Source organism: Tenrec ecaudatus, chromosome X, assembly GCF_050624435.1.
Source record: "Tenrec ecaudatus isolate mTenEca1 chromosome X, mTenEca1.hap1, whole genome shotgun sequence".
NCBI classification, from domain to species: domain Eukaryota; kingdom Metazoa; phylum Chordata; class Mammalia; order Afrosoricida; family Tenrecidae; genus Tenrec; species Tenrec ecaudatus.
In genome coordinates, this window is record NC_134548.1 from 78,687,573 (window position 1) to 78,698,032 (window position 10,460).

Below are 10,460 nucleotides of genomic sequence, written 5' to 3' on the forward strand. Positions count from 1 at the left end.
AGCACTTCGGTAGATGACACAAGCCTTTTTAAAGGGGGAACTGGGAAATGGATGTAGGTACTAAGTATGTCACATCCTTGGCACCTGTGACGCGCTGCTGATTCCCCGATCATGGGATAAATTAGCTCAATCCTGAGATCGCCCACCTTCTCCACCTGTCCAGTTGAATGCTGTAGTCTGGCTAGGGAGAGGGAATTCTATACACGGGTGTGAGAGGAAAAAGGAATGGAAAAGGATTACTGAAGTAAATTTCTGGGAAGCCTTTTTGGAGCAAGAAACAAGGCAAATGGCTCCCCAAGGGGAAAGAACAAGGAGAAAGAAGTACGACCGGACAGGCGACTGCTACTGCCTTTAGTTTAAAAGGAGGAGGTGACTTGAAGGACTTAGGGGAGATGGGTGTCACACATGATTTTCCTACCTCTTTCTATGCCTCAGAGGCAGAGCCTTTTTCCAGAGCTGGCAAATGAGGAGAAAACATTTATATCAGGTGTCACTATTATTTCCCCTCCTCTCGGCCCTGCACTCATCCCCGTTTCTCTCATTTCCTGGCTTCCAGTGTTACAATCTCCCTGCCCGAGGAGTAGGGCAGACACTGTCCTGGGGGGTTCCCCACCTGTAATTACTATCCTCAGGTGTAGGTATGAGTGCTAGTGAGGAGGCAGCTATGGGAGGCTGAAGCCTCCCTTTACAGCAGAGCTGCTGGAGCTGACGTCGATACTTGTCTCCAGTAAGCAGGTAGAGCACAGGGTCCAGGCAGCTGTTGGCACTGGCCAAGGGTCGAGTCACTTTGTAGACCACGTTGACAATATTCAGCATCCGGCAGTCAGCTTCCAATAGCCTTGCCATGTAATAAATGGTGCGGGTGATGTGGAAAGGCACGAAACAGACAGCAAAGACAGTCAGTACCACAGCAATGGTGCGGACAGAACGGAGGCGAGAAGATGACTGGGCAGCTCCTGGTAGGGGCCGAAACAGGCGCCGAGCCATGAGACCATAGCAGACTAAAGTGACCAAGCAGGGCAGACCAAAGAGCAGCCCCATGATGGCTGAGCTGAAGTGTACATAATGGTCAAATTCTTCAGGCCGAGTGGTGTCATGGCACAGGATGGTGGCTCCCTTGGTGCTGGTTGTGACAAAAAACAGGTTGGGTACAAGGCAGCCAGCTACAACCAACCAAACTGCCAGGCAGAGTAGACTTGCAAAGCGTGGGCGGCCCCAACGTAGTGCCCTTAATGGGTGGCAGATACCCAAGTATCTGTGCACACTGATGCAGGTAAGGAAAATGACACTGCAGTAGAGATTCCAATAGAAGAGAAAACGGACGAACTTGCAGAGCCCAGTGCCAAAGGGCCAGTGGTTGCGGGCTGCATAGTAATAGATGAGGGTAGGCAGTGACAGCACATACAACGTGTCTGACAGTGCCAAGTGGAACATGTAGGTCGCTGTTGCATCCCAGGGTCGGAGGCGAAAGAAGAAGAGCCAGAGGGTTGGGGCATTAAGGCTCAGGCCCAGTACAAACACAACTGTGTAGCTCACAGGAAGCAGGATAAACTTGAACTCCTCATCAAACCAGCAGTCCACCTCCATTTCATTGCTGCCTGGGTCTGGGCGGGAGCCTAGGGATTTGAGCGACAAAGACGGTGCACTGGTCATGGCCTCCTAGAGGTGAAAAGGGCAGAAGTGAGAGTACTTAATATTCCTGACCCTCCCCGAAGCGCCAAAAAAAAAAATAGAATAGGATGGTTGATAGTGGAAGCATTAAGTGGTGGCTAAGACCAGTGCATCTGAATGCAACGGAGGCCAGCCTGGCCCCTGTCTGAATTCCCTTGGTCCAACCCAGGTAAGAGTGGAGAGCAAGCAGTTCTGAGATTCAGAAGGGTGGGTATGAGGTGCTCTCCTATTGCAGTTGACTCCTTCAGAGCTTGGCTAGCTGAAGTGAGTGGGGGCCTAGTAGGGCCACCCAAAGTGGAGGGTGCCCAGATTTTCTACTAATGCCTTCCAGCAGCTGTCTATCCCCGTGAAGAGGAGTGTTTCCCCATAAGGTATTTCCTCTCACCCTGGTCCCAGTGTCTCCATACTATATTTACCTCTAATCCCTTCCCCTGCCTGCCCGTAACCCAAGAGTTTCATTACCACCCTTATCTAAGAACCTTGACACATCTCTTACCTGGTCCCCTTTAAGACGAGCACAGCTGATTCTAACACCTTTCCCTTTGGCAGTCAGAGGGCATATACAAGGGGGCGGTGCTGGGAAGGGGCCTGTCCCTCCTTCCATCCCTGAGAGATTGTCAGAGCTGGAAAGTCCCTTAGAGGTTATCTAGTCCAACCCACTCATTGTACAAATTCGAAAACCAGGGCCCAACTATATTTTATAGCTTTATAAATGAGTTGATGAGAAAGTACACAAGGAAATGTTCAAGTTTACAGATGAGAGATGGAGATAACTGAAATGACAGGAAGACCATACATGGTAAATAAGCATGTAACATGGTAACATAGGCAAGGGCAAGATGTTTTCCTTTTGTTTTTTTTAACATTTATGTGCCAGCTCTGTTCTTTGAATTTTGCATGAATTAACTCATTTCATTGTCAAACACCACTGTGAGATTGGGATTATCTCTATCTTACACATAAGGAAACTGAAACACAGGGTCATTTGACCAGTTAGTTAATAAATACAAATCTGAGTCCCGAGCCTATGATGTTTATCTCCAGGGCCCATGCTTTTAACCTCTGCAGCATAAAGCCTCACACTACCGTTCTTTGTTGTTCTTAGGTGCTGAGGTTCCGATTCATAGAGACCATATGGACAACAGAAACACCACCAGGTCCTCGGCCATCCACACAATTGTTTCTATGTTTGAGTCCATCATTGCTGCCTTTCTTAGACAAAATCATTCTCTTTAAATGAAACAAAATTTGTAATTTGGAAATATCCTTGCATTCTCAAAATACTTAGCAATTTCAAACATTACTTTTTACCAACCTTACTAGGACTATATTTTACTACAGAGTCTTGAGTATGCATTGTGAGTAGCAAGCATTGAACAGATAATACCAGAATCAATTTTTGTGGGTGTAAGAGAGAACTTTATATCAAAGAGCAATTTTACATTAAGAAAACATCCCAGCTTAGTCCAAGTTAAGGCCATAAATCCAATATTAGCCCTTATGGTGTCCATCACCAGTCTATAATTTCCTCTTCAGACTCACACACCACATGTAATGACATCTAATGCAGGAAGAAAGATCACAGGTCAGTGGGTGGAAAGTCTTGCGGACCCAGTGGCGGTGGAAGCATATCAGCGCTGGCGTGGGTCTCCCCGTGGCTACTTCAGCGCCAAAGCTCTGGCTGCCATCAGCATCGCTCCATGTGGCTAGTCAACAGGAATGTCTCACAGGGAGAGAGCGTAAATCTGGCCTCCAGTAAACTATCTATCTCTATTTGCACCTCCCAAATGAGAAATAAGGTCATCCATCTGGCAGAACCAATTTTATAACCAAAGGAATGGCCACATTTCAAACGTTGTCTGACCAAGAGGGGAAGAGAACAGATGCTATGTTATCCGCGTCTACCTGACAGCAGCTATTCCATGAATTTTGGTCCCTAAACGAATGGAAAAACCAAGCTCGCTGCCACCGAGTCTATGCCAACTTACAGCGACCCTATAGGACAGGATAGAACTGCCCCTGTGGGTTTCCGAGACTGTGGCTCTTGAACGTCATTACCATTATACCACTAGGGCTTCTGCCTTGTTGAATCTACCAATATGGCTCTCTGTGGCACAGTAGGAAATATCTTGAAAAACTATTATTCTGCACAAAGGAATCATTGCTCCGTACGAAATCTATTTACTTTAATCTCCTTTCCACTTAGTGCCTTAAGATAGTATCCCAGAAAGTTAGTATTTGGTAGACATAATGTACCCATCAGTTTAATAAAAACTCAAATAGTTACTAAATATAAGCCGCTTCTCTCTAATCCCCCAATTCCTAAATTCTCTGAATTTACAAATGTCTTTCACAATCCACCTAATCCATTAGGTAATTGACTCCAAGGGAGTCTCCAAGCGAGAGGGTGACAGGCCAAAAAGTTATCAAAATAAATCATGCAAACTGATATTTGGATTAGGTCTTTGAGGTCTTTTATCTCAGCCTTTACAAATTTATTTCTGTGACTCCCACAGGTACGCAATTTTTCACGGCACTTTCCATTTTTTGAGTGTCTTCAGAGCAGAAGCACTGCTTTTGTTCTAGACTATTGTTTTAATCATTTTATTAGGGGCTCATACAACTCATAACAATGCATGCATGCATCGATTGTGTAAAGCACATTTGTACATTCATTGCCCTCATCATTCTCAAAACACCCACTCTCCACCCAAGCTCCTGACATCAGCTCCTCATTTTTCCCCTCTCTCCCCACTCCCCACTGTTCAACGTCTCCCTTCACCCACTTTTCTGTTATCCGTCCCACAGGGAGAAGGTTATATGTAGATCCCCCTTTCCAACCCACCCTCCCTCTACATTCCAGTATCGCCACTCACACCACTGGTCCTGAAGGGATCATCACCCTGGATTTCCTGTGTTTCTGGTTCCTATCTGTACCAGTGTACATCCTCTGGTCTAGCCAGATTTGTAAGGTGGAATTGGGATCATGATAGTGGGGGGAGAGGAAGCATTTAGGAACTAGAGGAAAGTTGTATGTTTCATCATTGCTACATCGCACACTGACTGGCTCATCTCCTCCCCGAGACCCTTCTGTAAGGGGCTATCCCGTGGCTTACAAATGGGCTTTGGGTCTCCACTCTGCACTCTCCCCCTCATTCAAAATATGAGTTTTTGTTCTGATGATGCCTGATACCTGATCCCGTCAACACCTCATGATCGCACAGGCTGGTATACTTCTTCCATGTGGGCTTTGTTGCTTCTGAGCTAGCTGGCCGCTTGTTTACCTTCAAGCCTTTAAGACCCCAGACATTATATCTTTTGATAGCCGGGCATCATCAGCTTTCTTCGCTACATTTGCTTATGCACCCATTTGTCTTCAGCGATCGTATCAAGGAGGTGAGCACACAATGATCTGATTGTTTTGTTCTTTGATGCCTGATAACTGATCCCTTTGGCACCTTGTGATCACACAGGCTGGTGTGCTTCTTCCATGTGGGCTTTGTTGCTTCTGAGCTAAATGACTGCTTGTTCATCTTCAAGCCTGTCAGACTCCAGATGCTAGATCTTTTGATAGCCAGGCACCATCAGCTGTCTACACCACATTTGCTTATGCACCCCTAGACTATTTTTTCCCGTAGTTTGTATAGCAAACAACATCAGAAAATAGAGACAAGGTCTCCACTAGAACAACATACTCTAGGCTGTGAACGATTTGGGTGGATCCATCCACGCCTTCCCTGTGGGAACTGAAGACAAGGGAAACTGATGTGAACCTACTCCCTCTGTATTGCTATGTGGTAAAAAATAAAGTTTGCTGTCTCTGTATCTTCTAATCAGCACCTATGAAACTGTTATGGACTGGGATAGAGTAAAATCTCAGATTCTTTACAGTTATCAATAGTATTAGTGACATGGAGGAGATAGTCCAGAAGCATCGCTTTCTGAAAGAGGAATAAGGATACCATGTGCCAATTAACGGAATTTGAAGAAAGCCCACAAGAGTAGTTAGAAAGCCAAATTGTATGACCGTTGTGATTTGGTGTGAGGTTACACTGTATCAACTGAGAAATAAATGACTCCCCACTTTACTGTTGTTGATGAAGAAGAATTGGAGAGGTGGCTGCAAGCCATAATAGTGCAATGGTTATTGTGAACCCCCCGACAGGCAGTGGCACTTCCTTACTACTCTGTAAGTCAATCTAGGTCTGGCCCACTGTAAAGATTAGTACCAGCATTTATCCTGGATAGTCAGAAAGTTCCACCCCCTATCTAACAACAGTACCAAAGTTCATAAGAATATGAGTCACTCATTTGACCACACAACTTATCAAGTCTCCTACAGGGTCCCAACACATAGTGACCCTATATAATAGGATAGAACTGTCCCCTGTGAGTGTCTGAGACTGTAAATGTTAGCGGGAGCAGAAAGCGTCATCTTTCTCCCATAGATGATAGTTTCAAACTGATGACCTTATGTATTTCAGCCTAACTCATAACCAGTACACCACCAAGGCTCAGTTACAAGTCCCTACAAGTCCCCCTCTATAGGCCAAAGGGAGACATAAGGAGTCTGTGAGGTTTGGGGGGGGCGGGGGGAGGAATGCCTTTGTCCTCTAGGAGGCTGTTCTAGATGAAAAGTCTGGTTGTGAGTAGGACATGGTGGTATGAGGAGAGGAGTTAAGATTGTAATGGAATAGGACACATGGATTTTGTGACATGAGAGGGAGAACTACTACCCAGTAGAGGAAGGACCACCATTTTGGAAAGTAACACCCAGGTGTGTGGAAAGGAAGGACCATGCTGATTTTTGCCTTTCATCTTCATCCTGAACATCTTCCCCTTGAGGGAAACATCCTGACCTGGCTGTCCTAAATGGAGGCCAGCGCTTTCAATTTAACCCAATGCTGCTGGGTTTGCCATCTCCTGCCAGATAACTCTGACCATGGTTGGATCACTATTGGCCTTAATTTTATAAAGAACTCATGCTGAAATAGCAGGGGGTGACCTTGATTCCTGCACCTCCCATGCAAAATAGGTCAACATTTCTCCCCCAGCCCTATTCCCATAGTTGTTGCCCAATCATTCTGTGGGATAGATAAATGCCATCTGGCAGGTGGCAGAGACCAGCAGGAGAGCCTAAGCTGACTGCCATCAGCGCATACCTCCAAAACCAAGAACTGGGCTTAATTAATCAAAGTTGACCAGCCAGCATTGAGACCATCATCAGAGACACTGTCAAACTGCCCACTGCATGGTGTAGCTGTGACGGGAAGGTGAGCGGGGAGGCAAAAACTGTTAACAAACTTTCTTTGTAGGCATACTATGTGTGTTTCTTGTCTGGAAGCCAGGCATTATGTTTACTCTGTCCCAAAAACATGGTGACTTGTACCTTCGAGGTGATGGTAAGAAACCTTCAAGCGTCTACAGAAACATTACCAATCGAGTATATAGCCTTCAGGCAAATGTGGAGATTTCGCCAAAAGGAAACATCCCTTCACGATTCAGGTGAAGCTTCCCCAAGGGCTAAATGACTCGTTACTTTTGCCTAATCTGTGGTCAGCTATGCTACAATGAAAGTCATGCAATTAATAAAAAGAAAAGAAAGTCATCCAATTAATTAAAAAAAAACAGTGTAAAATTTGTCCTTTGGCCCTGGAAAGACATTCAAGTAAGTCTCAATTTGCTGGCCCGGGTTGTTACAAATGACATAAGTGCTTGGGATTTCCTGCTTGTAGGCCAAGAGAGAGTCTGTGTAATTACTAATATGTCTTGTTTTAACCTCCATTAATGACTAAGGTCAAGGGAAAAGGTCAGTGCATACACTTAGAAGAGACCTGCTTTTTCTTGTTAGACCCTGGTGATTTATGGGACTTGTTCAACAGGCTGATTGTGAGACCCTGAGATGCGCAAAAGTGTGGTTAAGGTTAGTACTGCAGTATATTCGCCTCATCTGCTTGTATTCCTTTTGATTGTGGCCTTCATGAGATGTATGAAGCAAAGCAAATTGATCTGGCCCCAACCTCTGTCAGGTAAACTAATCATGACAGTCAATGCCCTGGAATATTTATAGGAAAATTCACCCCCCAAAAAAAACTACAGTGTAGAAATGGGCAAGTGATGTTGGGAGACAGTTTTTCTTACATTGCTATGTGGCTTGTCAGCAAAGGCACTAACTGCTTTTGTATAGGGCTCTCTTTTGAAAAATGCTTGCATGAAAATACGGTTGGAAGATACAGCGTCTACCTCCAAAGCAAAGGTTAGATAAGCTTTTAAAAAATATTTAAACATTTTATTTCAAAAATTGTTTTAGATGTACAAAAATGTTAAGAAAGTAGTGCAGCACAGAAAGCGTCCACATACCACTCTACACCCTTTTCCAAAACATTAACATTAGGACACAACTACCTAGGTAAGCTTTTATAATATTCCATCTAAAAGATGTAGGTTGCCTTAGCTTTCCTTGAATAAGGACGATGAAAGAAGAATCGATGGATTTGAATTATGGTGCTGGCAAAGAATATTGAAAATCCCATGGACTATCAAAGTAGCAAAGCCATCGGTCTTAGAAAAAGTACAGCCAGAATGCTCCTTAGAGGCAAGGATGGTGAGACTTAACCTCAAATACTTTGGACATGTTGTCAGGAGAGACTAGTCTCTGGAGAAAGACATGTTTGATAAAGTAGCCGGGCAGCAAAAAAGAGGAAGATCTTCAACAAGATGAATTGACAGAGTGTTTGCATTGATTGGACTCTGTGTTAGGCTGGGGTGACTAGAGAAACAGATCCAGTGACACTCATAGATGTATAAGAAAGAACTTTATATCAAAACAAAATTTTATATCAAGAAGGCATCCCAGTCCAGTTCATAAGTCCATAAGTCAAAAATAGTTCATATGTCCCTCTTTAGACTCACACAGCCACATGCAATGATGCAAAATGCAGGAAGATCACAGGCCAGTGGATGCAGAGTTCTGTGGATCCATGGTTTGTGGAAACATAACAAAGCAGGAAGGTGAAGTTAGGTGTGTGTGTGTGTGTGTGTGTGTGTGTGTGTGTGTGTGTTTTGATGGTTGGGGGGAGGCACACCCCTAAGTAGACAGCATCAGGCTGATTGATAAATTTGACTCTGCTCCTAGCCGAGTCTCTCTCTGCCATTGAGTCCATCTCACTGTCCTCCAACTGTACCTCTAAATCCAAGGACTAGGCTTGTTTGTTGAATCATAGCAACCCACTGTGAGTTTCCAAGAGTGTAACTGTTTATGGGAATAGAAAGCCCAGTCTTTCTCCCATGGAGTTGCTGGTGGTTTTGAACTGCTAAGGATTGTAGTGCATCATGTAACCACTATTCCACCAGGGCTCTCCAGGAGTGCCTAGTTGATGAAAAATCATCTAATTACCACAGACCACCTTTTGTTAACTAGTCACTATTACATAACTTTTCAGCTATACATAATTTTTAAACAGAAACAATAAAAATCATATTTGCAGCCAACAGGCTAAACCTCACACACACACATATATATGGAAACTACCAGCTCCATTTAAAGCTTACATGCTGTAAGTGAATAAAACAAAATATTTTGGCCTAACAAGTACAGTTATGTGAACACCCACATATGAATCCTATAATCCTATCAACATCTTCCCCTACCTATGAACATTTGTAAGCCAGCCACTTCATGCTTTTGTCTCCCTACATTTTTGGGTTTCCAATTTTTAAAATGCCCATTTCTATCAATCCAGTGTTCTGAGGAGACAAACATGTTCTTTGATGTGAAGAAACATCATGCCAGTTGGAACCCTGTGTATTTACATCCATAAGAAAATCAAATCAGGGAGAAGGGGACATGGTGGGGTGGAAAGGTAGTGGTATTAAGTGATCCAAATTTGTCATGAGGAGCATATAGGAGGCCTGGTAGGGTGTGATCAAGGGTAATGTAACCAAGAGAAATTGCTGAAACTCAACTGAAGACTGAGCATGATACTGGGACAAGGGGAAAGTCAAAGGAAATAGAGGAAAGAACTAGGAGGCAAAGGGCATTTATAGAGGTCTAAATAAAGGCATGTACATATGTAAATATATTTATATATGAGGATGGGTTAATAGATCTATGGGCATATATTTATAACTTTAGTATTAAGGTAGCAGAAGGACCTTGGGCCTCCACTCAAGTACTCCCTCAATGCAAGAATACTTTCTTCTATTAAATTGGCATTCTATGATATTCACCTTCCCGACACAACCATTGAAGACAAAGCGGGTAAATAAGAAAATGTGGTGAAGAAAGCTGATGGTGCCTGGCTAACAAAAGATATAGCGTGTGGGGTCTGACAGGCATGAAGGTAAACAAGCAGTCATCTAGCTCAGAAGCAACAAAGCCCACATGGAAAAAGCACACCAGCCTGTGTGATCACAAGGTGCCGAAGGGATCAGTTATCAGGCATCAAAGAACAAAAAATCATATCATTGTGTGCTCACCTCCCTGATATGATCACTGAAGACAAATGGGTTCATAAGCAAATATGGCGAAGAAAGCTGATTATGCCCAGCTATCAAAAGATATAACGTCTGGGGTCTTAAAGGCTTGAAGGTAAACAAGCGGCCAGCGAGCGGAGAAGCAACAAAACCCACATGGAAGAAGCATAGCAGCCTGTGTGATCATGAGGTGTCGACAGATCAGGTATCAGTCATCATCAGAACAAAAAATCATATCATTTTGAATGAGAGGGGGAGTGCAGAGTGGAGATCCTAAGCCTAGTTGTAGGCCACGGGACATCCCCTTACAGAAG

The 10,460-nt window shown here is 44.1% G+C and overlaps 1 protein-coding gene across 1 annotated transcript; it reads right to left on the minus strand.

Annotated features, from left to right (window-relative positions):
* Positions 1–393: 393 nt before the first annotated feature.
* P2RY4 (pyrimidinergic receptor P2Y4) lies at positions 394–1,653 on the minus strand. Its single transcript, XM_075539307.1, has one exon. It carries the CDS (start codon positions 1,651–1,653, stop codon positions 559–561), a length of 1,095 nt encoding a protein of 364 aa, XP_075395422.1. The 3' UTR covers positions 394–558.
* Between the last annotated feature and the right edge of the window lie 8,807 nt (positions 1,654–10,460).